The following is a 27080-nucleotide window of genomic DNA, read 5'->3' as shown; positions in this document are numbered from 1 at the left end:
GGGGTGAGAGGTCACGGCAGCGGCGCCGGTGCGAGGGCAGCGGAGCCGCGTTCCGGCCCCGGTCATGGCTGCCCGGCGGCTCCGCGGCGCCCTCCAGCTCGGGGCGCGGCATCGGGCCGCGGCGGCCCCGCCGGGCAGGTGAGCGCCCGCGCCCCCACCGGGCGGCGGCACCGGGCAGGGCCGCGGGGCACGGGCGGCGGCACCGGGGCGGGGGGACCGGAGTGGAGCGGAGCCGGGGCCCGGAGGTCATACAGGTCCCGGGGGAACCGGCGAGGGCCGCGGGACGGGGACCGGGGGGGGCGATGGGGGCCGGGGGCGCCGGGCGGGCCTGGGGGAGCCCCCCCCCCCCGGGGCGAGCGGCCCGCGGTCCCGGGCGGGGGACCGGGGGGACACCGAGGGGGCCGTGACGGGGCCGGGAAGGAGGGTTCGGGGACGCCCGCGGCCTCGGGGCGGGGTCGGCGGTTTCACTGGCCCAGGGGTCACCGGCAAAGACCCCCGGGCAGGAGAGGGGACGGACTCACTGCCTGCGGGGAAGCCCGGGCCCTCGGCTGGGGCCTGACCTTGGGGCAAACCCGGTGTGGGGGCGAGGGCCGCCCCCCCGGGCGCGGGCGGGGGGCCGGGGGGGTCCGGGCGGATGCCAACACCTTCTTTTTGGGTCAGGAGCGACGACAGTCGTATCAGCGGGTTGGGCGCCGGTGTCACGGTTCGCTTGGGCGAGCAGAGAGTCCGGGAGACCTCAGGCCACCCTGCTGTGTCCCCCGCCGGCACTGACCTCTGCGCCCGGCCGCGCTGCCAGCGCCGCTGTCACTCTTGCCAGCTCGGGGCCGGCACTAGGCGCTCGAGGACAAGGTGGCTCTCACGAGCCCCGGGCAGCCAGCCTCGCTGCCGGCTGGGTCAGCAGCGTGGGAGCAGCCACGGCATTGTGCCGTGGTGCTGGTTTAGGTGCCAACTCTGCTGAGCCCTGTCGCGGTGCAAGTACGGCACCGAGCGCTGCCAGGCAGAGCTGCGGTGTGAGCATGTGAGGAAGAGGGGGATCGCCTCAGGGACCAGCGGCGCAGCCGCATCTGCGGGGTCCCAGCGCCCCTGGGTACTCCCGGCACTGTGCAGCTGAGGGCCACAACCGGGGTTCACGCAACTCAAGTGCACCAACTGTTCCCCTATGCTGCCCTGGCTATTCTGGGAGCTCGGGGGCTGCCAAATGCCCCAGGTGACTCCTCTTGGCGCAGGAACATCCCATGGCTCCTGGGAGAAGCAGGACCTTTCTCCCTGGGCCACCAGTCCTGGAGGAGAGCCGGTGTGACTTGCGTGCAGGCACATCTAAAAATACCCATGCTGTCCTGTGGGCACTGAGCGCTGCCAGTTACGGCTGTTGCAGGAGGGAGCCCTGGGAGGCCACCCCCAACCCGGAGCCCCACCAGCACCGGCGTGGTCAGGGTTACAGCCCGCCACCGCAATGCCGGAGCTGTCATCTTCCCGGTGCTTGACGGGGACCAGTTGCTGGGGCTCGGCCTGGCGAAAAGCAGCTGAAGGAGCTGACGGTAGCACCATGGGAGGACCCTGCTGCTATTGCCGCAGCTCCGGGGCTGGGCGACATGCCACCCCAGACCCTGCTGTGCCTTTGGGGCTCGGCCTCTCCTTGAGGAAGTGGCGAGCGTTGTCCATTCCCACCGGCAGCACCAGCACCATCTGCGCCACACCTGAGGGATGAGATGGGGCCGGGGCGGGACACGAAGGAGAGAGAAGGTCTGGGCTGAGCAGGACTCTGTGCTGCCGCTGGAGCCCAGAGAGGGGCTGGGGTGGAGCTGGGGAGCGGCAGCGGGGGGTAACGGGCAGTTGTCCCCGCTCCGCCACTCCGGATTAGGTGTCCCTGAGGTCAGGTTTCCCTGCCCTTCCTCCTCTTGCGCAATAGCAGCCCTGGCAGCAGCCCTGGGACAAGCACTTGGACTTCCCCGGCCTCTCCCCGCCGGTTTGTGGCCCTCCCCGGGCAGGAGGGCTGAGGCTGGCCACGGGCGCCTGCTTTGTCCCCAATTCCCCCCCTGCTCCGGGACCAAGTCCCATCCTGGGAGGAATGTGGGCAGGTCTGGAAGGGGCCCAAAGTCATGGTCATCCTGGGGCGGGGGGCCTGCCCCACTCGGGCCAGCGGCTCACTGCTGGCTCCGCTACCCGGCGTGGTGACGGTTCCTCCGCTAATGCCTGTCTCCCGCCCAGGCACACGGCCCTGTGTGGCCTCCGGCTCAGCCGGTTCGGCCGGCCAGCCAGCGGCACCGAGTGGGAGCCCCGGACCCAGCCCAGCCGGTCCTTCCTCAACCTCACCAACAAGCGGAAGGAGTACTCGGAGCGGCGTATCATTGGGTATGTGCGGCAGCTTCCCCGCTGGCCAGTTGGTGAGGGCCCCACGGCCCCGGCTCCAACACCTGCTCTGTCCCCAGGTACTCCATGCAGGAGATGTACGACGTGGTCTCCAACGTGGAGGACTACAAGAACTTCGTGCCCTGGTGCAAGAAGTCGGTGGTGGTCTCCAAGCGCTCGGGCCACGTCAAGGCCCAGCTGGAGGTGGGCTTCCCGCCCGTGGTGGAGCGTTACACCTCCATCGTCACCCTCGTCCGCCCCCACCTCGTCAAGGTGAGCGTGGCCCCAGCGCGGCGGGCGGACCATCCCGGCTGACTCCTCGGGGCCCCCCCTGACCGGCCGCTCCCCTCCCCAGGCCGTCTGCACGGATGGGCGCCTCTTCAACCACCTGGAGACAAACTGGCGCTTCAGTCCTGGTATCCCCGGCTACCCCCGCACCAGCACCGTGGATTTCTCGGTAAGACCCTGCTCTGGGCAGGACCCAGCTGTGAGGCCCCTGGGGAGGACGGGGGAGACAGACAGTTCCTGCTGTGGAGACCTGCCCGTCCACTGCCATCCCTGCCGGGGGCTTACGCCACCCCCCTCTCCTCCCCAGATCTCCTTCGAGTTCCGCTCCCTGCTGCACTCCCAGCTGGCCACCGTCTTCTTCGATGAGGTGGTCAAGCAGATGGTGGCAGCCTTCGAGCGCCGGGCGGCCAAGAACTTCGGTCCCGAGACCCGCATCCCCAGGGAGCTCATGTTCCACGAGGTCCACCAGACGTGAGGGCAGCCCGGCCACCGTGGACTGTGCCAGGGCCCCCAGGCCGCCCACCCTGCACCCTCCCTCCTAAATATTTATTTGAGTGCATCTCTGCTGCCATTGCCTCAGCTTCCCTCCCAGCCCTGGGGGGCAAGAGGTGATGCTCCTGTGAGCACAGGGGGCTGCCATGAGCCCCCAGCCCCACCGCAACGCTGCGGGAGCTGCGTCCCAGCGCTGGACTCCCTGGTTTTGTAGCTGATTTTGGTTTTAAATTTTATTTTAGTTCTTGGGAGCTCTTTCCCCCCCCACACCTCCTTTTGTTCCTTTTAAGTCCTCGGCAAGGCCAGAGGGTCCCAGCAGCGGGGCAGCTCCTGGGCCAGCAGCTGTGCCTGGGTGAGGCAGCAAGTGGCCAGGGAAGGATGGGGGCCGGCTGCTGGGGGCCCCCTCCTCCCCCAGCTCTTCCAGGAACAAAAGGGAAGGAGAAAGGCGCAGGGAGGAAACCCTCTTCTGCGCCCCTAGGAGCGGAGCTGCTGCCTGGCCCCTTGCCCACAGCCACCATGGCTGGGCACCGGGGCCAAGGGACCCCCAGCAGCGCCTGCTCTGCCACCAGACCCAACGTCGCACAGTTTGCACAAGTCACACGCACAGGGTGGGGACAGGGCAGCTTGTGCTGCCCCCCCCCCCCCCCGCCACCCCCAACCCCTTGCAGCCCCAGCACCTGCTGCAGGCTGAGGTGCCAGCACTGCAGGGACCAGGATGGCCCATGGTCCCCACCACCCGCAGCGTTCCTCTGGTTCCGGCTCACGTTTACTTACCTTCAGTGGGGAAATGGGGGGGCCCTCCAGCTCCACCAGGCCAAAACGCCCACCTGGGGGAGGGGGGCAGGGGGTCCCTGAGCTGCCAGCCCCCAGTCCCCTAGCTCCCCCCGGCTCCATCCCCACCACTGAGGGCACCGTGGCCTTGCTGCCCAAGGAAGGGCTTTTACAGGCCAATAAAGAGCATTTTTCAAGGGTAAGCAGCTTCCTGGTCCTCATTTGGCAGCCATGGGAGAGCGGAGCTGGGGCAGGGGAGGCCTGCGTGCTGAGACACACCCCCCCCCCCCCCCAACTCCAAGCCAGGCTCTTACCTGCGGACACCACCGAGGCCAGCGCTGCCAGCTTGCCAAGGGGCCAAGTGGCACCATGCCGGCCCCAGCAGAGCCAGAACAGGGCCTGGGGATGCGGGGCAGCTCCCGGGCAGGGTGGGGGCACCATCCCCTGACCCCCCCTCCTGCTAAATCCAACAGCAGAGCACAGCCCAGGGGTTGGCGTGCTGTCCCAGGGGACCTTGGGGTCAGAGGGAGGGAGGCTCCAGGTTTGTTAATAAAAACATTTATTTTGCATTTTGTCGTTGTTTGTACAGAAGTGCCCAATACCTGCGAGTGTCCGGGGCTGGCACATGGTGGGGGGGGCCAGCTCCAGCTGCCGGGGGCATTGGACGGGGGGGGGGGGGGTTCACACAAACACAGGGCGTGGGCTGGGGAGGAGTGTATCGAGTCCCTGCTTGGGGGGTGGGCTGAGACATTCGTTCTTCGTCTGCTGCCCCACGGGGGGGGCCTGGACATGAGTCTGGACTGAACCCCTCTTCGGGGGGGGGAGAGGGGGGAATGTGCCCCCCACAGCCTCGCCAGTGCTGCCCCCCAAGCCCAGCAGCAGAGGAGCTGGGGGGCTCCCAGTGTGTGCGGTGCTGCTGGGGCAGGGTGAGGGTGCAGGAGCCCCCCCGCCTTGCTGGGGCAGAGCTGGGGAGGGGGCTCCAGGGTGGGGACAGCCTAGGTGGGGGGCAGAGAGCGGGGGTGTGGGGTAGAGCAGACCCCAGGGCTGCCTCTGCCCCCTCCCAGGGTATCAGGGAGGGGAGAGGAGCTGCAGGGGGGGGGGGGGGGGGGCTCTGCTCACACCACAGGAGACCCACGGCCGATGGCCGAGGCAGGGGGGTTCAGTACTGAGTCCGTCCAGGGCCCGGCCCAGCAGCGCAGCGTTCCCTGGGGAGCAGTGAGCCACAGCCCTGTCCCCGTCCCTTCTTTACCCAGATTTGTAGCCCACGAGCTGCATGAGGCCCTTCGTGCTCATGGACTTGGGTCTCTCCAGGGGGAAGCCCAGCGCCCGGCTCCAGATGAGCTGCGAGAGGACGCCCAGGGCCCGGGAGACCCCAAAAAGCACCGTGTAGTAGTTCATCTCCTTCATCCCGTAATACTGCAGGGGGAGAGGGGGCCCTGTTAGGACAGGGCAGCCCCGCAGGAGGGGGCAGCCAGGACCCACCACCCCCTTAGGGAGCAGTGCTGGGGCAGGACCGGGACCCCCGGGCTCACCTGCAGCAGCACCCCGCTGTGGGCATCCACGTTGGGCCAGGGGTTCTTAGCCTTGCCCTGCTCCAGCAGCACATTGGGGACGATCTTGTAGAGCTGAGCCACCAGCTTGAACATGGGGTCCTTGGGCAGGTGCTTGAGGGCAAACTCCCGCTGGCAGGTGTAGCGGGGGTCCGTCTTCCGCAGCACCGCATGCCCGTAGCCTGGCACCACCTATGAGGACACGGGTCAGAGCCCGGCACCAGCCCAGCCCCAGTCCCTTGCTCCCGGGCAGGGCCGCACTCACCCTGCCTGAGTTGAGCGTGTTCCAGATGAAATCCCGCAGCTTCTCATCCGACACCTCCTGGCCCAGCTCCTTCTGCAGGTTAGTCAGCCAGAGCAGCACCTCCTGCGGGCGCGGCAAGTGGAAGAGGGGGTGAGAACAGGGGCACGCAGACAGACAGACAGACAGGCAGACGGACGTGTGGAGGTGCCCACCTGGTTGGCGAGGCCGTGCAGGGGCCCGGCCAGCCCGTTCATGGCGGCGGCGAAGGCGAGGTAGGGGTCGGAGAGGGCGCTGCCGACCAGGTGGCTGGTGTGGGCACTCACGTTTCCCCCCTCATGGTCACTGCAGGGGCGAGGGGTGGCGTCAGGTCTCCCCCATCCCTGCCGAGGACCCCCACAGCTGCAGGGACACTCCCCACAGCAAACACTCCCCCTCCCGTGATGTACCCAGAACAGCACAGCCCTGCCCCAGGGCTGCCCGTGGCCCCACACCAGGTGGCCGGTGACACCCCCCAGAGCAGCCCAGGCATGTCCCAGGACCTGGCCCCATCCCTGGCCCCGGGGCTGGGAGCAGGGCCAAGTCCCCGCCTGCTCCGGCTGCTCCTCCCGGCCCCGCACCTGTGGATAGTGAGGTAGAGCCGCATTAGCTCGATGAACTGGGGGTCGGTGTAGCCCAGCATGTTGGTGAAGTTGTGCGACCAGTCGAGGTTGGGGTCAATTGCCCCGATGCTGCTGCCCTCGCGGTACAGGTTGCGGTAGATCTTTGCGGCGACACAAGGCAGCTTGGCGATCAGGTCCATGGCGTCTTCGTAGACAAACTGGGACAGGCGGGGTAAGACGGGGCCGCTGTCCTCCCCGGGTGGGGCTTGAGCCACTGACCCCCTGCACCCCAATCTGCACCCACACCCTGGCCCAAGCTCAGAGTTGGAGTGGCTGAGCCCCCCCCGACGCCGCACCGGGGCGCCTGGTCCCCCCATACCTCCCAGTACTTGACGCGGTGGATGCCCTCAGCGTAGGCGCGAGCAAACTTGCTCTCGCTGTTCAGGGCAGTGATGGCGGCGCTCAGCTGGGACATGGGGTGCAGGTTGGTGGGGAAGTTGTCCAGCATGGTCACCACGTGGGAGGGCAGTGCAGCACGCCGGGCCCACTCGCGGGAGAGCCAGTTCACCTGCAGGGGTCAAGAGGGTCTGAGCTGCAGGGCAGGGGGCTGGCAGACCCCCCTCACCCCCTGGACAGACCCCCCCGCATGTTACCTGCTCTTGGGTGGGCACCTCTCCGGTAACCAGCAGCCAGAAGAGCCCCTCGGGCAGCGGCTCCTCTCCCCCTGCAGCTTTGGGCAGCAGCTTCTGGCACTCAGGGATGCTGTAGCCGCGGAAGCGGATGCCCTAAAGAGCCCAGCACAAGCGTCAGCCGCTGCAGCATCACCCAGCCGAGGTGGGTGCCTGAGCAGGGCAGGGTCAGGCCCTACCTCATCGGGATCCAGCACGGAGGTCTCGTATATCAGGCCCTTCATGCCCCTCATCCCGCCGTACAACTGGAGAAGGGTGGAAAGACATGGTTACTGGCTGCAGCACAGCCCAGCAGCCCCGGCATGGCACAGCATCCCCCTACTCACCATGTCCACCGTGATCTGCCCGATGGCCGTGCTGCCATGCTGCTGCCTGAAGCTCTTGACTTTTGCCTGCTCCTTGGGGATCATGCTGGCAAGGACGTCTTTCAGGTTCTGGGAAGAGGGGAGGGGGCCATGAGCCCTGGCACCCATGGGGGTCTGAGCACACGCTCCCCCCTGCCAGCACCAGAGAGGGGTCACAGCAGCGGGGGCTCCTCTTACCGTGGCGGCACTGGCATGACGGGTGGCAAAGAGGACGCACGGTGCATTCTGCAGAAAAGCAAACACAGGGACTTGGTGTTACCCGGGGAGAGCCCTCCCGCACATCCCGGCTGCCCTGTTTTGGAGGGGTGTAGCCATACAAGTGGCCCCCCCCACCCCCAAAGCATCCCCAGCCCCCCCCGGAATGCAGCACAGCTCCCGTAGCCGGAGCCGCCCCGTGACTCCCGTCTCACAAGGACGCTGCGCCCGGCAGCCACGGCGGCTTCCCTCGCCCACGCGTGCTGGAGATCAGAGCCAGGCAGGTTCAGCCGGGCCAGGCGGCGCGGGGGGGGGGCGCGGGTCCTCTCGGCGCTGCATCGCGTTCATTCACATCACGCACAACGCCGGCCACGGCCGGAACCGCTGCAGAACCGAGCATTGCACTGAACAAACCCGGCAGTGGCAAACGCGTCCGCATTTTGCTTCCTGCTCTGCAGAGCGCGGAAGTGGCCGGCACGAGTGAGCTGGTGCCGCCGGCAGAGCCCTGCCAGGCCAGCACCGCTGCGGTTTTCCTGCACTGGGGCTCGGCAGGCGCTGGGGAAACCGATCTTTGTTCCTCGCCCGCGTGTGGCAGCCGTGGGGACTCCGGCCGGCGGGAACACACTGACGCAGTCGGGAAGCCGGGGCCTGGCATCACCCCTTGTCCCTGCCCGCTCTCCCTGGCAACATCCTGCCAATGGCAGGGACACAGGGCTTGCCCATGCCCGAACCCACTCACAACCACCCAGGTGGGCAGCAAAGAGCGACAAAGAGGGCCGGGAGTCACACGGGGTCACCGCTGTGCCAAAAGGCCGCATCCACACCAGGCATCCTGTGCCTTCCCCCAGCAGAGACCCTCGGGGCCGGGGCCAACCCCCGGCGCGGAGCTGCGGCAGCGCCTGCGGCGCAGCCAGAACATGACTCGCTTTTTCCACTAGCTCCTGGGAGGGACGCGGAGGGGGGGCCAGTGCCGCAGTGAGCCCCGAGCCCCGCGTACGGCCAACCCAGTACCCCATGAGCCCCCGGCCTGGCCGGGGGCACCCCAACACCCCGAGCGTGGCTGGAACCGTCTGACTGCTCAGGGCGACTGCGCCGTGTCCCCCCGCAACAGGCGGCACCTGGGAAGGGAAAATGCCGGCGGGAACAATGGAGGCGGCAGCGGGAAGCCCAAGGTCAAGGCGGCCGCTGCTGTCACCGCAGGGGCCCCCGCCGCATCCCGTCTCACCCCGTCCACGGGGCACCCTCACGGCTCGTCCCATCCGGGCCGGGCTGTCACGGAGACGCCACTGGCTCAAGGTCACACGTGTTGGCGGTGACACCGAGCACCGGCTAACGGGCCTGGGGCAGACCCAGCCGCTGCCAGACCCTCCCGGGTGCCCCCGCTGCAGTTTGGGGGTGCAGGAGCCCCCCCGGGCTGTGCCAGCCACGGCTCGGCAGAGGAGCGGCTGCGGTGCAATAGTTCAGGCCACGGGGAGGAGAAGGAGGATGGCGGCAGGACGGCGGGTCGGGATTAGGGCGCAAGCCGGCAGGGTGGCCCTGGCTGCGGGGACAGCGGGTGTAGCAGCCCCCCCAGGCGAGCGGGGCCAAGTGGGGCACAACAACACACCGGGCCGGGCCCCGGCTCCCAAAATAACACCCGGTCGATAGAGACGCCTCAGCGGCCCTTATGAAATGCCGGGGCCGCGGCCAAGGCAAACGGGCGGGGGGGGGAGGGGGGGGGGAAGGACGGGACGGGACCGGACCGGGGCTGCCCCAGCCCTGCACCGGTGCTCGGTTACCCCCCCGGATCGCTCCCCCCCAGCACAGCCCCTGGCCACACGAGGGGTCCCCTCGCTGTGACCCCGTTGCCCTCTACAGCACGGGGCCGCTGGGGAAGGTCGAGGGGGATGGCACGGGGGGACCCCCGCCCCCCCATCCCCTCACTGCCGGTGCCGCCCGGTCGGAGCCCCCGGGGCTGGCTCCGCCGTCCCCCCCCGGCCCCCACGCTGCAGCACAGCCCCACAATGCGGAGGGGGGGGGGGCGGGGGGCAGCGCGCCCCAAATGGGGGCTGCAAGAGGGCGGGGACCCCCAGATGGGGGCTGCAGCCGCGGCAGAGCCCCCCCGAGGGGCGGGCAGGGCTCGGGGTCCCCCCACCCCGTCTTCCAACGGGGCTGGGCTGCCGGCCGGGGCCCCCCAGCCCCGACAGGGCAGCGGCGGGGGGGTGGGCACCCCGCCCCGGCGCTGGTTACGGCCGCTCCAGGCGGAGGCGGCGCCGGTGCCCGCGCCCACCACGTGCTGCTGCTGTTACTGCTGCGGTGGCGAACGGCCCCACGCCCCCCCCCCCCCGCTGCCGCCGCCGCCGTGCGGCCCCTTTAAGGCAGCGCCCCCCCGCGTCGCCCCTTTTAAGAACCGGCCCCCCCGCGGCGTCGCCCCTTTAAGGCGCGGCGGGGCCGGGGCGGGCGCCCTCACCTTGGGCCCGAGGAGGCGCGCGGCCGCCCGGCTGCCGGCGGCGAGGAGCGTCATGGCGGCACCGGGGCCGGGGCGGGTCGGGACGGAGCGGGACCGGGCGGGAGCGGGGCCGGGAGCGGGGCCGGGCGGGAGCGGGCGCGGGGCCGGAGCGAGCGGCGGCGGCGGCGGCGGCGGCCGGGGGTCCTCAGAGCGGCGGGCGGGGCGGGGCGGGGCGCGGCGCCGCGCTGGTTATTAGCATAGGCCGGCCCACGCCCGCCCCCTCGGGGCCGAGCCGCTCGCCGTTGGGCGCGCCCCGCGCCGCGGGGCGGGGATAGGCAAATGAAGCGGCGGGAACGGGGGTCCCCGGCCTATAGGTGGCCGAGGCGTTCGCCTGATCCGGGCCTGGGGTGGGGTGAGGCGGCGCCCCGCCCCTTCTCGTGACGTCACCGCCCGCCGCGCGTGACGTCACGGGCGCGGCGTCACCCCCCTCCAGGCGCGTCGGTGGTTCGGTATCGCTCGGCTGCGCTGCCTGGCAGCCCCGTGACGCCACCAGGCACCCGGCCACGTGCTATGAGGTCACCGGGGCCCGTGACGTCATCCCGCACTCGGCCACAGGGGCTCGAGGTCGCCCTGTGACATTGCCCCGGCTCCGCGGTGACGTCAGGGCCCCGGCACAGGGGGCGGGGCTCGGCCGCGGGTGACCGTCCCCGCTGACCCCGGGGCATTGCCCCGCTGGCCCCGGGGCGGCGGCACCAGGGACGGGCGGTGGCCCGGGTTGGGCGACGCCCGTCGGGGACGGGACCCCCACGGTGCCCCCGGGGCGACAGGTCTGCCGGGACCGGGAGACGCGGGCCCATCGGCGGCTGCGCGGGGCGGAACGTGCCACGGCAGATGGACACTGAGCACGAGGGAGCGCGAGTCGCCAGGGACACGTGGGGGACACACGGGGGACACCAGCGTCTCCCGCCCTGCCCGGGGTCCCACGCCACCCCTTCCCCATGTGCACAGGAGTGAGACCTGCCCTCGGGTGGGCCCGCGGCACGGCCGCCACGCAGCCCCTTTATTGCCTGCAGCAGGGAGAGGGGTTCCCAAAACCGGCCCCAGACACCACCCCCCTCCCCTGGTGCGGGCGGCTAAGCCCCGGTATCCCCCGCTGTGTCCCCCAGCAGCGGCTGAGGAAGAACCTGGGCTGGCAGTGTGCCCGCAGGAACGTCCCAGCAGGAGCAAGGATGTGGCCCCGGCCCCTGCGGCTTCCCCATCAGGGAGCAGAGCCAGCATGCCGGTGACCCCAGCACCACGGCTGCAGTGGACGGACAGTGAATAAATAGGATGAGAGCACCAGAGGGGGTGAGGCAGTGTCTGTGCCGGCTCCGGAGTCACAGTCTTCCCCGGCGCGTCTGCCCATCCCAGCGGGGTCAGTGGGGACGAGGTGAACCAAGAGGTAGGGGACGGCCAGAGGGAGCCCAGTGCTGCCCTGGTCCCGCGAGGCCGCTGGGACCGTCTGCATCACAGCTCGTCATGTGGGATGTGGAGCGCGTGGTCGCACAGGTCTGCGGTAAAAAAGGGTGCTGCTCTCAGGATGCGGCAGAGCCGCGTGGGACCCCTCCCCAGTGACGCATCCTTTCCCACTCGTCCCTGGCCACCACCTGCCCGCAGCGTGGGAACAAGCCATGCACAGAGCGCTGGGGCTGGCTGGAGCTGTGACCCATGCCGAGGGACACCTGCGCTTCCCCTTCGCTTTGTTCTGTGGTTAATGAGAAACGCGGCTGTTTGGACAGAGCTGCCAGCCCGGCCTCTCCCCAGGTCCAGCACCCACAGCCGGCCGGCAGAGCTGCATCAGCCCTGGGCAGGCAGGGTGCAGGCAGCAGGTGCCTGGCTGGGGACAGGCTGAGACACAGGAGCAGTCGGCAGCGCCGCAAGACCCCCGGGACCCCCCTGGGGAAGGAGTATTTTCCCCAACGCATGTGCCAGGTACAGAAGGGACCCACCCTGGCCCAGCCCTGCAGTACAGGTAATGAACACGGGCCATGTTCATTAATAGGGAAGCACAAAGGTCGCGGCGTGCCCTGACCCCGGCGTTTGTGAGCTGGAAATAGCCCTGCGGGAAGGGAGATTAGCCTGGCCATTGGCTGCACAAGAAGCCCCGTGCTAGTGCGGCCAATGGAGCCGGCGCGGCATCTGCCCTGGCTCAGCTCCAGGCAGCACACGCCTGGCTGGGCAGAGCATCCAAAAAAATCTGCAGGCAGCTCCAGTGGGCAGCAGGATCCAGGCGCTGGGCTGGCAGCGCAGGCAGCAAGGAGGCACACCCCAGCACCGGACTGCTGGAGAGGGGCTGCTCTGCAGGATGAAGGATGTCAGGATTTCTGGGATGACTCGCAGCTCCTGTGTTCTCCCTGCTCTGGGCTGGCAGCTCCTGCTGTCTCAGCACTGACGGAGCAGCTATGAACCCCTGGGCATCAGGAGAGACCCCTCCCCAGGAAAGCCCAGCCCGGCTCACCCGTCCGCTTGCTGCAAAGCCGGTCCTTGACATTGTCGGCCTCGTGGGAAAGGAATTCAATGAGTTCGTCCTCATACTCCTCGGCGATGCTCTCACACTGCAACAGGAGCCACCCGCGGATCAGACATCAACCACGCAGGGCCAGGCGACACCAACAGAACCGGGGGGAGCCCAGAGCCATGCCCGCGCCCACCCACCCCAGCCCAGAAGCAGCCTTCTTCCCTCCAGCCCCGGGAAGGACCAGGGAAGGGGACAGCAGCTGCTGGTAGGACCAGCTCATCCCTAGAAGGGCCGCAGCTGCCCAACACAGCAGGTGCCACTACCCAAAACCTCCACCAAGCCCCAAGAGCTGCCACAAGGGCTTGGTCCCTGCGCGCACCGCAAATTTCAGGCTAGAAGCCACGTCTCCATCGATTTTGACCCCGGAGAGGTCCATCTTGGTCCCGTCGTGGGAGATCACCCGGACATAACTCTTCCGGTGTGTGGACGGATCCACTTTTTCTCCGTATTCCTTCATCTTCTCACACACTCGCTCCAGCAGCTCTGTCAGATGTGCCTCTGACCTGGCGTAGGGCACCTGCAGCACGAGATCAGCAGGGTCAGGCCTTTGAGTGTGACAGCGGAACAGGAATGCCGGGCCAGCGACTTTTCCCAGGAGCGCAGAGAAAGGTTCAGACATCTCCATGGATGCCCTGGAAAAGCCATGGGGCTGCGCTGGTGATAGGCAGTGGAGGAAGCTGAGGAATGGGAGATAGGGCTCAGCAAGCCCATGTAGAGCACCTAACATGGGTATGATCCCTCCCTCAACTCCCCCAGTCTTCAACACACAGCTGCTGGCCCCAGTCAGGCCAGACCCACTCTGCCGCAGCCTCCAGCCGACCTCCTGGTGCCGCAGGCAGGTAGGTGCCCACTGGGAGACATCTCACCTCCACGACTGACTGGCTGCCGTCGGGGTTGATCCGGAAGGAGCCCATCTGGATGGTTTTCCTGGGGTCGACCTGGGCGATCTCCCACTCCAGCTCATCCACGAGTGCCCGGCACGCTGTAGGGGACGCAGGCGTCAACAGCCTGGAGCTAACGGCATTGCCTGAGCCCACACCTCAGCCCCTGGCACTAACAGACCTGCAGCTGCCCAAAGCTGCCAGGAGTAACCGGTGCTGCTGGTAGACGGGGACAGCAGGACTGTGGGGAGCAGGTCCCTGTGGTGCCCTGTGGCCCTTCAGGAATGTCTGCCTGTCCCCGAGCAGGGTGAGCACAGGTGGGCAGCAACGGCTGCAGGACAAATGGGTCCCGACCACCACCCCATCTCATCCCATCCCATCGTGTCGCATCCCGCCGCACCTCCGCAGTGCAGGTCCTGGCTCCGGCGGGTGCAGGCAGTGGGGAGCAGCGCAGCCAGGGCCGCGGCCAGGCAGAGCACGGGTGGGATCTGGCCCCTCATCCTCACAGCTCCGCTGCTGGGCGACCTGTGGGCACGGGCAGCTCCAGCACTGGTGGCCCTTGTCCCCCCACAGCCTGCACCCCCCCCGACTCCCCCAAGGCCCATCCTCAGCGGGGCCCCGTGCTCCCTACAGAGCCCCACTGTCTATAGGGCTTTGTCCATGGCGTTCGCCCCCAGACCCCCACTGAGCCCCGTCCCCTGCAGAGCCCGGCCGTGCCCCGGGCCCCACCTACAAAGCCCCCTCCCCTACAGGGTCGACCCCAGACCCCCCCATAGAGCCCCCTCCCCTACAGGGTCGACCCCAGACCCCCCTATAGAGCCCCCTCCCCTACAGGGTCGACACCAGACTCCCCTGTAGAGCCCCCTCGCCTACAGGGCCGAGCCCAGATTCCCCCCCCCTCAGAGCCCCCTCCCCTACAGGGTCGACCCCAGACCCCCCTATAGAGCCCCCTCCCCTACAGGGTCGACCCCCGACTCCCCTGAAGAGCCCCCTCGCCTACAGGGCCGAGCCCAGATCCCTCCCCCCCTCAGAGCCCCCTCCCCTACAGGGCCTTGCCCGGAGCCGCGGGCCCGGCCGAGCCCCCAGTACCGCGCCGCTCTCCCGGCCCGCTCCGCCAACCCCGCCGGCTGCCCCGGGGCTGCCCGCGGCGCCGCCTGTCCCGGTGCGGCCTTCCACTCGACCCCCCGCGGCGGAAGGCCACTCGGAGAGGGCGACGGCCGAGCCGTCCGGGCCGACGGAGCCGATCGGACCGGTCGGAGCGGCTCGTCGGCCCGCGGCGGAGCCGTCCCGTGCGCAGGCAGCGCCACGGGCAGCCCGCGGCGAGCACCCAGGGCCCGCGGCGATGCCAGGGCCCCGTCCGCGTGGCGCTCGGCCTCCCGCGGAGGCGGGGCCTGCGGTTACTCCGCCCCCACGGCCGCCCCAGCCCCGCCCCTCAGACCGGCGACCGCGCCGTGTCCCCGGTGCCAGCCCAGATCCTTCCTGCTGCGTCCCCGGTCCCGGCACCGGTCCGGGTCCGGCTCCACCGTGCCGTGTCCCCGGTCCCAGCCCTGCTCGGGGCCCCGCTTCTTCCTGCCGTATCCCCGGTCCTGGTCGCAGCCCCGGTCCAGGTCCGGGTCCGGCTCCGCCGTGCCGCGTCCCCGGTGCCGGTCCCTAAGCCCGCAGCCCCGGAGCCAAGGAGGAGACGGCGGCGCGGGTGTCCGAGGCTGTTTTATGAGGGCGCCCGGGCCGGCGGGCGAGCAGGGGGGCAGAGGAGCAGTGATTGCCGGTAGCGGCAGGGAGAGGGAGTCCCGGGGCGCCGGGCCCCGGGGGAGGCCCGGGGAGGGGATAGGGGATCGGGCAGGGTTGGGGACAGCCCCGTCCCCGCTGCTGGTTCCAGTTCCACGTGTGTCCGCCTCCCGCGGGGGGGATCCCGGGGCTGCTCCTCGCTGGGGGACACGGAGTCCGGTCACAGGGCCAGCACGGGGGGGTACACGGCCCCATCTGTCGGAGACAAAGCGGGGTGAGGGGGTGGCGGGGGGTGGGGGAGCACGGGGGGCTGTGGCGTTGCCTTACGCTTGGGGCTGCTCTGGGTGTCAGGCTCGGGCACCTTCCAGTCCATCTTGCGCCCCTTCTCGTAGAGGCCCTTGAGCACCTTGCGGAAGTCCTCGGGCTCAGCACCCTGCGGGCTCAGCTCCAGGTACTTGCGGTAGAGCTGCAGCGCCGTGCGCGCGTCCTCGATGCTATCGTGGGTCTCGCCCTGGATCTTCAGGTCTGGGGGGAAAGCCCAGGTCAGGGAGGAGGGGGACGGGCAAGGAGCCCCTGCTCCTGCCCCTGCTGGATGTGAGGGTTTAGGCACTGACCCAGGAAGTACCAGGCGAGGAAGCGCAGGGAAATCATCCTCTTCCTCGGGATGTGGAACAGGTAGACGGTGTCGATCACCTGGTCCTTGGGCACCTGGAAAGCAGAGAGGGTCCTGCTGCCAGGGTGGGGAGGGAAGCTGCCGAGCCCCAGTGCTGCCACCAGCCTCCCAGCCCCACCCTGAGACCCCCACGCCTGGGTTGAGGGAGGGGGTGCTCCATGCTGTCACCATTAGGTTGATGACACGGAAGTCCTTCTGCAGCCCATGGCCCACAAACTTGACTCCCACATCGATGAGGAAGCGCAGCTTCAGGTAGGTGGATTTGAGAGTGGTGAGGTGCTTGGAGGAGATCTTGGCATCCAGGTCCCCTGGCTTGATCCCCGAGTACTGGGTCAGGTAATCCACTACCTGCAGAGACCAGGGCCCATGGAGGTGGGCTGGGAGGGCTGAGGGGCAGCGGTGGGGGTCTGCCCCCTCCCCATGTCCCCTGCCAGCATTCCGGGGAGGGTGCTGCCATTATTGTGGGTGCCCCTCTGTGGAGTGGGAGGCAGAGTGGGTCCATGTCTTCCCTGTGGGGCTGGGGAGCTGTGTGAGACCAGGCAGGAGCCCCATACCTGTTCTTGGGTGGAGATATAGTCGTCAATGAAGGGGACGCCCTCGTTAGGGCCCTGGCCGCGCACGCACGTGATCCTGGCCACCGACATCTGGCTGGGCTTGATGGTGGACTTGGTCCCATCGCTGCGAAGCTCAGCCTCCTCCTGCAATGGGTGAGAGGAGAGCTCGGTGATCAACAGCTCCTGCAGTCTCCATGGGGACCAGGCGCACCCAGAGGGGCTGCCCCTGCAGCCCAGCATGCCCTTCCCTGCCGTGGGGAGCCCTGACCTCATTCAGCGTGACAAATTCGGCGTCCAGCCCCACCAGGTCGCCCGCCTGCGGCATCTCGTTCAACATGAGGGGGATGAAGGTGGCATGGCACTTGCGCTGCTTGCGAGCCAAGGAGGCCTCTGCCAGCAGCACGCTGGCTTCGATCGGGTTCTTGACTGCAGGAAAAGGGGAAGGGAAATCAGCTGCAAGTCAGCACCGCTGGCCATGGAGCCACTTCCACCCCAGACACTCACTGACGAGGTTGTACTTGGCGTTGAGGTTGCGCCGGGCGTAGTACAGGATAGCCGGCACCTTCCAGCTCATGTCAAACTGCACTGCCTCGCACTGCAGGGGAGGGGGGGACAGTGCAGGGGCAGCCTGGTGTGGGGCTGGGTGCTCCTGCATGCAGCAGGACCCCCACCTCCACGGGGTCCCTGCAGCCACGGTCTTGCATCAACACAGGGCCAGTGGCATGGCCCTGAGCGCTCACCTTATCCACAGGCTCAATGAGGAAGTCGTTGAAGAGATACCACTGCTGGTGTGTGACTCCCTGGGGGGAGAGGCAGAGGCACTGCCTTAGGGGGCCCCCCCCAGGCAAACGCAATGACTCCTCTACCCAATTACCAGGGAAAGAGGGGTGTGACCATGCCATGTGGGAACTCCCGCCCTTCCTGGGACACTGTGGGGAAATCCCTGCTGGCCTGGGTGGTGACAATGCATACATGAAGCACTCAGGCTGGACAGGCACGGTCCCTGCCCGACTCGTAACCACAACCCCATGGAGATGCAACAGATAAGAGACAGGGATGCAGCCTTGACACACTCTGGGAACTCCTGGCTTGGGCATCTCCACCATAGAACAGGACTGCCCAGCCCAGCCCCCTTTCCTTGAGAAGGGAGATGACGTCCCAGCCCTTACCTGGAAGCACAAGGACAAGCTGGCAACGTGCCTGTGACCAGGAGGAACCAGCCTGAGTAAGTGTGGGAAGAGTGCTTCTTCAGCCCTTCCCTCCCCGTAAGGTGTGTAAGCAGCACTTAGCTGTTTAGGGCTGCATGGCACAGTCAGCCAAACACTCAACACTTGACTAAGAGACCCAGGAACGGGTCTGTGAAGCAATCTGACCCCGGAGCTAGCCATGGGCGAGAACCCCTCCGCAAGGCAGGACTTCAGGGGAGCAGGGCTGCTCTCGGCAGCCTGTGGGTACGATGGCTGTGGGCAGGAGAGCACCCATCCCGCAGGGCTTCTCACCTCCTTCCTTTGGTGGTAGGTCTCTCCCACTTTGATGTGCCCCACCAGGCTGCCCCCTGTGCGGGAATCCAGGATGTGGACGACAGTGGCCATTAGATCATAGACATAAACCGACTCAGGGTCATCGGTTGGGCTCAGCTGCAGGAGGAACCAGTCCCAGGGAAACATCTGAGCCCCGGCTGTCAGCCAGGCAGCTCCGAGGCCTCCAACCCAAACCCCAGAGCTTGGACATGCTGTCTCACCACCAGCCCAGAGGTTTCCATGGTCACCCAAGGTGTCTCTGAGACAGCCTCATTATCTCTCGCCCGCACATGCTCAGCAGAAAGCAGTTCTAAAACAGTTCTGAACCAGTTCTGCTCCCACAGTCCCACATGCGCAAAACCACGTAGCCCCAGAAGGATCTCGTCAGCCTTTACCTCATCACTCTCACTCCAGTTGCAGACATCTAGCTCCTTGCTCTTGGTCAGCCTCATCTTGATGGCGTGAGGGATCCAAATGTTCTTCAGTTCCTCCACAGAAGGATATGAATGCCCTGTGTCGGGGTTCCCCAGCTCCTTCCTGCATGGAGAATCATGGAAGGCCAAGTTGGAGGGAGTCACGAGATGTTGTCCAGGCCAACATCTCCAGGGCAGGAACCCCATCACCCCGCCCACCCACTCGCCAGCCTATTCCTGAACCTTCCGCAGGACAGATGGGGAAGCCAGAGCTGCATCACTTCCCCACAGCTGCGTAGAGCAGGGCCCTGGGAAAGGTGGTCAGTTAATGTCGGCCAGAAAGGGCCGATACATGGTCCTTGGTCTTTTGTCAGTCTGAAAAGGGAAGGGGAGAGCGGGGGGCTCAAAAATGGGTCACAAGGTGGATCACAAGGGTATCTGAAGGAGATGCTGTGCAGAGCGCCCATACAGGGTCACAGTCTCAGAGCAGCAATGAGACTGTTCCAGTTCAGAGCCCCTGAGGAGCTACAGACAGGTAGATTATCAAATTATCAGATCAGAAATGGCCCTGAGCTCTCCAAGGCCCAGAGAACAACCCAGAAGGCGTCACTGCTCAGAGTCGCCACCCCAGGAACGGTCACCTACCACTCTCCAAGAGAGATTTCTTTGCCTTTGGTGATCTCAAAGCCTCCTCTCTTCATCATGGCTCTCTGAAAGGCATACTGGCAACGAAACACAGGCAAGCGTCAGCGCAGAGTGACAGGCTGGGCTTGGGAACACGTAGGTGACAGCCAGGCCAGAAGTGGGGAAAAGACAGGGACTTTTGAAGTCGGTGAGAGGGAAAAAGACAGCGAGGGAAACCCAACTGTCCACCCGCTCTCTGCTGGGCTTGTGCTCTGGGAAGCAGGCACTGCCTTGCTGCTCCTAGGTCGTGGGGTACTGGGGAAATGAAAGAGTGACTCTACTGCAGTCCCGTCAGCTTTGTCATGGCAGGAGATCTTGTCTTTTCCAACTCCAAACGCATGGCTCATGCTACAAGCATGACCAAATACCAACATGTCCTCTGTGAACAAAGTAGGGTGATGCTCGGGTGGAGAGCAAGAGACTGTTAGAGACAGTGAGATCAGAGTGAAAACACCTCCGCAGAACTGGACACGCAGCAAACCCCATGTGCCAGGGAGAACAAGCCTGCTTCTGCCCCAAAGTGTCTCCCCCACCTCAGCCTGTGTCTTCCAGAAATCTGCCTCCTTGGAGCTGTTCACCTCACAGTTAATGACCAGGACGTCCGGCAGGCAGCGGATGTTCCGGGTCTGGACCTGCAGAGAGAGCAGGAGATGGAAGCTGGGCAGCACCAAGAGCCCTGGAGAGGCTCAAAACCGGATTTGGCATGTGCTACCCTCTTCCCTCCTCTGCCTTTGCCTGCAGAGCTTCCTCCCCACTGCCTGGCCGGTTTCCTGGTAGCTGGGGGTACTGCAAGAACAACTGAGGGAGGGAGCAAGTGTGCTCAGCTCCTAGAGGGGGGGTTCCCTCTGCCCCCTACCCTGAGAGGATTCAGCCGGGATTTGCATGACCTGTGAGACATATTCCAGTGCTCACACAGTCCAGGAAATACCCCAATTCATGCCGGCTTGCCATCCAGGCCAGGAACCGAATCTCCAGCATCCGCTCAGGAGGTTCCCCACTGACTAATGGAGAAACTGCCCCCACTCAGCCAGTGGCACAGGGCACTCACACCCTTCTCCCACACCCCCTCGTAGCCTGTGAAGAGTGACATGCTCGCACCCCACTGCCAGGCTCACCGTGGGCTGGTACTTCTCACAGTTCTCACACCAGGCTTGTGTGTTCTGCTCCAAGCAAATGCTTCGCTTTAAAATTTGGGCAAACTCATAATCTTTGACTGGCTTTTCTGAAGGAAGAAAGGAGAATAACGTCACCTTCCAACACACAAATCTTTACCAATTTAGCTCAGCCAAACCTCTGGGGTTTTCCTCACAACCACCAGCAAGAAGGTCCACCCCCAAATCTGCCTTTCTGTAGCCAAAAGCTTGGCAGGTTAGAAACCCACCACTAGACCTTGGCTGCTGGGTCTGCTGCAGCCCAGGACAGACCACTGCAGAAGCTCCTCGCTGCAGATGTCTATCACCTGGAAAAGTCACAGCTGGATAACAAACCCCAGCCGGCCACCGAAGTACAGCAGCGTTAAACATGCCAGGCCCTGCCCTGTCCACCTGCCCACCCCTGCCTGTTACCAGTGCTCTCAGGGTAGGAGAGGGTGAAGAGCAGCGTGGAGGACACGCGGACCGTTTCCTTGCCACAGCGACACATGCTGCAGTTCTCCATCTCACAGCTGAACAGCTGCCCGATAACCGAGTCCCCTGAGGACCCAAAGCTGCTGGAGAAAAAGAGCACCAGGGTTAGCAGGATCCCAGCAATCCCTGCAGAGCGGGGCTGGCTGGTATGGTGGGCTGAGCACTGGGACCCACACAGCTCAGGCTGCACAAGGGCCATTCAGGGCCAGCACCCAAATTCCGGCAGCTCTTGGGGAACCAGCCATCGGGCATCCAGAGCCGGTGCCCTCTGCACAGCCCCAACCTGCCAAGCAGCAGGGCTAGGCTTAGAAGGGACAGAAGTTCAGCACGGGGTTCAAACCCTGCTGTAGGGGTAGCCTGCAGCTCCACGTGTTCCCATGCAGCCCTCAGGGCAGACATGAGTGGCAAGAAAGCTCCTTCCCAAGCGATGGATGGGGCCCCTGGGAGCCAGTCCGCCTCTCTGGTTCAATTACACCCTGTCCTGTCCCCTGGCCAGGGACTTACCTGCTGCCAGCACCCCGATATGCCTGTGGTCCCTCCTGCTCTTGGGTTTCCTGGTGCAGTTGAGTAAGGATGAAACGGTTCCAGCTCTGAATCAGCCGTCCCAGGTTCACCTTCCCTGTGGCTTCGTCCGAGTCAGCCAGGATGAGCCCCAGTGCTGAAGCCTCTGGGATTGTGCGGAAAGCCCGCAAAAAGTTGCTTCCCTGGGGATGGGGCAAGAGCGGCATGTCACCGAGGTCAAGTGACAGGAGTTTCCACGCTGTCTGATGCCATCACCCGAGGACCTGGCACCACCCAGCTCCTGCTCCTCTGCCATCTCTCTGACCCTCCCAGGCAGCCCAGCCCGCTGGCCTCACATCACGCCTGGGCTCACCACAAACCTGGCAGGGGTCTCCTCGGGACAGGTCCAGCATGTGGAAGAGCAAGCCTAGCTCACAGCCCAGGCAGAACTCCTTCTGGCACAGGTGGTTCTGGACCAGGCAGCGGACCGGCTCCAAGAAATACAACACCTGGCAGGGACAGAGCAGTCAGGGGAGGTCCTGGGGGCCACAGTGGCCTGGGCAGGGCTGGGGCGTCTCCCACCTGGATCATGCAGTTGCAGTAGGCATTGGGGATATGGGGCTCCAGGCCCGCAAACAGCGTCTTGTTGTAATGCTTGAAGTCAAAGTCTTCCAGCCCCAGCTTGGAGTATTTGATCGTGACCTGAGCAGAGACACAACGTGTTAAACAGACACCTTCCCAAAGCACGGGACACCGGCACAACGCCTAGGTGCTCCCCACGGAGACATGGGCAAGTGCTTGGACCCAGGCAGGTCCTTTGCTCCAGACAAGCCCAGCCTGGGGCCTCCCAGCCCTGTGCCCTGGAAGGCCACTACCTTTCTATACTTCTTGGCCACCATGTAGAGGTGTGGCTCCTCTTCCCGGCCAATTGGGGACTCAGGGACTTGGCTGAAGCTGTCAAACTCGTTGTCCGTCTCTTTTAACCGATAGGGAATCTGCAATGGGTAAGAGAAGGGAAGAACGGCTGAACCCTGAGGTGAAGAGAAGCACCACGTGCTGAAACAATCAACTCCTGGGCTTTCCTGCCTCCCCGAATGAGCAAAGGAATAAACCAGAAAGGAGCGGGGCCCTCCCTTAACCTGCAGGAGGCCTCCACACCTTCCTTCTTACAAGGGACTTATCACTGTGGGGAAACTACAGTGGTGCTGCGGGCAAGGGCGAAACACAGCAGTGTTTTCCCAAGGGCGAGGGACGTGCCATAAACCTCCAAACCGGACAGCTCAAACCTTCCCTACCACAGAGTGAGTTAGCGATAGAACTGGGATTCTGGACCGAGGGGGGAGACTCCAGCCCTCCTCCATGGCTGGCTCACCCGCTGACACTGCTGTCACCTCCAAACTATACACCTGCCTCCTGCAACACCCCAAGCCAGAGAATTTCATCTCTCACCCCTGTCCTGAGCCCTGCAGAAAGCTCTGAGATCATTCAACATGCAGCAAGAGTTCCATCCCTCCCCGAACTGCACACATCCGTTGCTGGCCGAAGTACCCCACGTCCCACACAATCCCCTTCTGAGAGCGGGTACCTGGTTGCGGAGCTTGGTCCTTGGGTTTGGGGCATAGCCAATGAACCCCACTTTCTTCATAGTGCGCAAAATTTCAGGATCTACTGGAGGGGCTCGCCTGCAAAACACACCACGACTCAGAGGCTGCTCTGTCTGACAGCATCATTTAACCAAGGGCCTTGCTTGCTGTGCTCAGGGACACAACCAGCAGGTCATGAGGGTTTCCCCCACTCAGTCCTTCCCCCAGATTAATTTTCTGTCACAACCAAACACCTGGGCTACGCCAGAACACAGCAGCAGCACTGAGCACAGGCATCTTCGGGACAGGGCTCAAGCAAACGAAAAACAAGAGTTTCTGCACAGGCAGAATGCAGCCAGGATCCCACCAGGATCTCCCCACCAGGAAGACAGAGGTTTGACCATACTCTACCATCTTCAGACCTGCCAACTCACTGCACCTTAGTGATTAAGCTCCACCACGGGGCACTTGACAAGGAAGGGCAGCACCAGCCACGAGGCAGTGGAGCAGCGGGAGCAACAGAGCTGCTTTCCTGTTCCCAAGACCCGGGGAAGGAGAGGAACTCTGCTGGGGCCAGCTTTCCCATGCTGGTTTTCACTGGGAGAGACTGGCAAATTACCGGGGTGCCGGGGCAGAGTTGGCAGCGGGCCAGTCGGAGAGCAGGGTGTCGCTGGTCAGCGGCACAGGGATGAGCGAAAGTGGCACAAGGTCCTGGTTCCAGTCCAAGTGGGGCAGCGTGTCCACAATGCAGGGCAAGGCAAAGTCGGTCTCCCGGGAGTAGGCATTGAAGGTGACCTCTGGGGAGTCGGCCCAGAGGTGGACGCACCCCTCCGAGTCGCCGAAGGCCAGGGCCTGCTTGCTGGCCGAGACGTCAAAGGTCATGATCAGGGGCCCAACGGTGTTCACGTGGAAGATGTCAGCAGGGTTGGCGAGGCCGGTGGGCTCACAGAACTGGCACTGACCTGCGTGAGAGGGAAGCACGGAGCAATGTGGCACCAGGCAGCATGCGGGCAGCCAGCACACAGTGACCCAGCACGCCTCTCGCTTACAGGGCCATTTGAACTGGCTGGACACAGGTCAAGAGCACTTGGCCAACTCTATCCTGCTGGAATTTGACCCTGAGCCTGGGGGATGCTGGGACCATTGCCCCACTCTCGCCAGGGGAGCGGAGCCCAGCCAGGCGGGAGATGCGGCTTTGCCCACCTGTCTGGGAGATGATGGCCAGGCGGGAGGTGTAGGTGGGGATGAAGCGGAGGAAGAAGGGGTCAATGTGGACCTGCAGCGGCGTGGTGGCCCGCATCATGCGCAGGTCGTACACCTTCAGGAAGCGGTCACAGGCGAGGCCGTTCATTCGGCTGGAGAAGCCGCAGGTCACCAGCAGGTTCCCGTGGACATCAAAATCAGACAAGCTGCCCGAGTACGCATCAAATTCGTGCTCTACCACAAATGTGCGCAGATCACGCAGGGAGACCTGGGAGGGCAAGATGGAGGTGCTGGATGCCACGCAGGCAGCTGCCGGCTACTCGGGAGCCCTTTGAGCTCTGGGAAAAGCTCAACACCAACTCCAGGGTACCCCAGACAGAAGCCGAACATCAGCAGGGCTGCCAGGTAGGATGGGGCTGGCATTACCTTCCCTGAGGTGTGCCCACAGAAAAAGAAGCGGTTTGATTGCCTCATGATGGTGATGCCAGGAACCTCCACAGTGTACTGGGAAGGAGGCAGAAGAGTGGGGTGAGCAGGATTGAGTCCCAGAACAAAGCACCTTCCCACAGCAGGGTGCAGCCCCCAGCCCAGCTATACCTTCTGAGTCTCCTGGACTGTGTTGAGGTCTATCTCAATGACATGGTTCTGCAGCCCACCAACGAGCAGTGTGCTGCTGTCTGTCAGCAGGAGACTGTGCATGTCCTCAGACTCGTCCATGCTGTGGGAGAGGACAGCCCTCACACTCCTGCCCAGCTCGGGGAGGCAGTGGGGAAGGGGGTGGAAGATCTGCCCTCGCCCTCTCCCACATCTAGCCTTTACACAGCCAGCAGAGGGGCTGGGACCATCTCCCCCAGCACAGGGGGCCGGTACAACCCGCCTGCTGCCAGGGGAAGGCACTCACAGGTAGTCAAAAATGATGAGGCCCCCCCGGGACATGTACTTCAGGTTGGTTTTGGTCAGAAAAAGGACACCATTCTCCAGGCTCTGGATCTGGCGGATGTCATCACTGCTGTTCACTTGGAAGGAGGAGTATCGCTCCAGCGTCGGGCCGAAGAAAGAGGTAGCGTGGCCCTAAAACCAGCCAGGGACAGGCTCGTCAAGACCTGCCCCAGCCTCATTTGGATGTGACACAGGCAAATGCTGCTTTGCCCTGTGCCAGCTCCCTGGCAGAGGCAAGCTATCGGCTGCCTTATGGCCTCAGCCAGCCTACGGGGTGGGGGGCTTCCTGCCCCCCGTGTGCCCCAAACTGCGGAAGGCTGCTCAGGTTTTTCCTTTTCAGGCAGATACATGCAGACACAAGTAATGAACCGACAGCTCCAGCAGCACCACACACCAGGACAGTAAAGTTACTTGGCAAACACCAAGAGGCTCATGCTCCAAGACGCATCAACCACCTCCGGGCAGAATCTCTGCACCAGTGCAGCACAACCCCAGTTTGGGCAAGACCCTCCAGCTCAGCCCAACGCTGAACCACTCTCCACCCACAGCCAGCTTGCCCCCAGCTGGTCGCAGCAGGCAGGTGTCAGGCTGCGAGAGCAGCACAGACAGCCTGGCTCGGGCAGTGACCCTCCCTGCCCCGCTCCCAGAGCAGGCACCTACCCCGTGGTTCCCAACCCACAGCATTTCTTCATGCAGGTCGAAATGGGAGACAGAGACGGGCACCCCCACTTCAGAGACGGCGGTGTGCAGCTCACTGTACATGCCCTCCATGAGGTGCACCGACTCTGGCACGGCGATACCCTCTAACGGCACCCCCTCAGGATCCAGCTCCACGTTCTGCAGCAAGCTGGGGTTGAGATGGGGGTCCAGGACAGGGTCCAGTGCAGCGTGGAGGGGGGGAGCATACTCGGCAAGGGAGGGGTCAAGACCTTCAAAATTCATGGTGAAAACCAGCGTCTCCCTTTGAAACAGAAAAGGAACTAAGTTGGTCAGTCAGAAACACCAGGGCCCTCTGATTCTTGGAATCGGCGGCAGAGGCCTGGTGACTCCGAGGGATGGAAAAGGCAGCTGGAATCTCCAGTGAGTGTAAGGTGCAGCGCTCCTGCCAGAGACACCGGCAGCACCGAGCCCACGCAGGCAGCAGGGCCTGTAAAGTCCCTTCCCCAGGACACACTCAGAGCCCCGTCACGGCCGTGAGCCACCAGGGAAAGGAGCCCGCGGCACCCCCGTTCCCACACTGGGATCAGCTCCGGTGCACCGGGCAGCCTCCCCCGGGAGCCGGACCCCCACTCAGGGATGGCTGCTGCCAGAGCTCGGGCCACCGGCCGGGCTCCCGCTGACCACCCCACCCCGAGCTGACCCCCACCGAGTGCACGCGTACACACACACACACACACACACACCACCTCCCCCGTGGGAGGCACCGGGCCAACTCCGCACCCGCCTCCTTTATCTCCGCAGACCAACACCGAACCCACCGGCGGTATCGGCTACCGCAGACCCGCAGCCGTTGGCGGCGAGGCCGGGCGGGGCGGGGCAGGGCAGGGCAGGGTACGGGGGGGGGGGGGGGGGGGCCAGGCCCGGCCCGAGCAGCCGCCGCCGCCGCTGCGGGGCCGTCGCTCTCAGCACCGTGCACCGAGCCCGGGGCCGCTACCCACAACCCCCCGCGCTCCGGCCAAGCATCCCACAGTGCTCCGCGCCCCGGGGCGACGGCGGCCGTTACCCACAGCGCCCCGCGCCCGCCGTTACCGAGCAGCGGCGGGCAGAGCCCCGCCAGGGCCGCAGTCCCGGGCTCGTCCTGTTGCGCCGCCACGGCCGGGCCGGGGCCGCCGCCGCCCCTCCCGCCGTCGCTATAGCAACCGCGCCCCCTGCGCTCCCGCCTGGTAAACAGGCCCGCCCCCGGAGGAGGCGGACCAATAGCAGCGCGGAGCTGAGGACGCCGCCCAATCAGCACCTGGGCGAGGCGGGACTAAGCGGCGCGGCGGATCGTGTGCAGGACGGCGCAGCGAAGAGGACAAAAAGACTGAAATTGGCTGTGTCGGGGCGCGGTCCCCGGGGCGAGGCTGCGGCCGGGAGACCCCGGGACGGGGATGGTCGGGCAGCGCCCCGGGACCCCCTCAGGTTCCCTCCGTCCCCCCCCAACACCGCACGGACCCCCGGGCGCTGCCTGCCACCTGCTGCCTCGCGCCGTCCCCCGGTCTCCCGCGGCGTCCCGCCGAGCCCACGGGCGTCCCGCAGCCTCCCCTGGCTCC

General features: G+C 65.6%; 4 protein-coding genes across 7 annotated transcripts; 1 reads left to right on the top strand and 3 right to left on the bottom strand.

Annotated features, from left to right (window-relative positions):
* The first annotated feature begins 6 nt into the window (after window positions 1-6).
* On the top strand, window positions 7-4469 carry COQ10A (coenzyme Q10A). Its single transcript, XM_049819001.1, has 5 exons — window positions 7-138; window positions 2209-2352; window positions 2430-2622; window positions 2705-2806; window positions 2945-4469. The coding sequence occupies exons 1-5, from the start codon at window positions 65-67 to the stop codon at window positions 3110-3112; spliced, it is 681 nt and encodes a 226-aa protein (XP_049674958.1). The 5' UTR covers window positions 7-64; the 3' UTR covers window positions 3113-4469.
* On the bottom strand, window positions 4443-10110 carry CS (citrate synthase). Its single transcript, XM_049819000.1, has 11 exons — window positions 9992-10110; window positions 7525-7572; window positions 7309-7416; window positions 7162-7227; window positions 6947-7078; window positions 6673-6861; window positions 6312-6511; window positions 5907-6036; window positions 5716-5817; window positions 5433-5642; window positions 4443-5316 (listed from the first exon to the last, which is right to left on the bottom strand). The coding sequence occupies exons 1-11, from the start codon at window positions 10043-10045 to the stop codon at window positions 5146-5148; spliced, it is 1410 nt and encodes a 469-aa protein (XP_049674957.1). The 5' UTR covers window positions 10046-10110; the 3' UTR covers window positions 4443-5145.
* An 882-nt stretch (window positions 10111-10992) lies between these two features.
* On the bottom strand, window positions 10993-14598 carry CNPY2 (canopy FGF signaling regulator 2). 3 transcript variants are annotated; one of them, XM_049818922.1, is made up of 6 exons: window positions 14498-14598; window positions 13809-13933; window positions 13394-13509; window positions 12847-13044; window positions 12468-12564; window positions 10993-11520 (listed from the first exon to the last, which is right to left on the bottom strand). In XM_049818922.1, the coding sequence occupies exons 2-6, from the start codon at window positions 13906-13908 to the stop codon at window positions 11477-11479; spliced, it is 555 nt and encodes a 184-aa protein (XP_049674879.1). In that variant the 5' UTR covers window positions 13909-13933; window positions 14498-14598; the 3' UTR covers window positions 10993-11476. The 3 variants fall into 3 exon arrangements, with proteins under 3 accessions (XP_049674879.1, XP_049674880.1, XP_049674878.1); XM_049818923.1 differs by having other exon boundaries at window positions 14465-14551; XM_049818921.1 differs by having other exon boundaries at window positions 14455-14539.
* A 260-nt stretch (window positions 14599-14858) lies between these two features.
* On the bottom strand, window positions 14859-26711 carry PAN2 (poly(A) specific ribonuclease subunit PAN2). 2 transcript variants are annotated; one of them, XM_049818919.1, is made up of 26 exons: window positions 26578-26711; window positions 25489-25789; window positions 24791-24960; window positions 24487-24607; window positions 24316-24393; window positions 23890-24157; window positions 23306-23648; window positions 22689-22785; window positions 21979-22098; window positions 21686-21805; window positions 21484-21612; window positions 21107-21306; window positions 20543-20685; window positions 20093-20199; window positions 19511-19609; window positions 18939-19015; window positions 18276-18417; window positions 17860-17997; window positions 17101-17160; window positions 16865-16955; window positions 16629-16786; window positions 16361-16504; window positions 15975-16154; window positions 15748-15841; window positions 15461-15658; window positions 14859-15388 (listed from the first exon to the last, which is right to left on the bottom strand). In XM_049818919.1, the coding sequence occupies exons 2-26, from the start codon at window positions 25768-25770 to the stop codon at window positions 15354-15356; spliced, it is 3594 nt and encodes a 1197-aa protein (XP_049674876.1). In that variant the 5' UTR covers window positions 25771-25789; window positions 26578-26711; the 3' UTR covers window positions 14859-15353. The 2 variants fall into 2 exon arrangements, with proteins under 2 accessions (XP_049674876.1, XP_049674877.1); XM_049818920.1 differs by having other exon boundaries at window positions 20543-20682.
* Between the last annotated feature and the right edge of the window lie 369 nt (window positions 26712-27080).

Source organism: Accipiter gentilis, chromosome 16, assembly GCF_929443795.1.
Source record: "Accipiter gentilis chromosome 16, bAccGen1.1, whole genome shotgun sequence".
In the NCBI taxonomy this organism is placed as follows: Eukaryota; Metazoa; Chordata; class Aves; order Accipitriformes; family Accipitridae; genus Astur; species Astur gentilis.
Note: the sequence above shows the minus strand (reverse complement) of the source record. Positions and strands in the feature narration are given on the sequence as shown.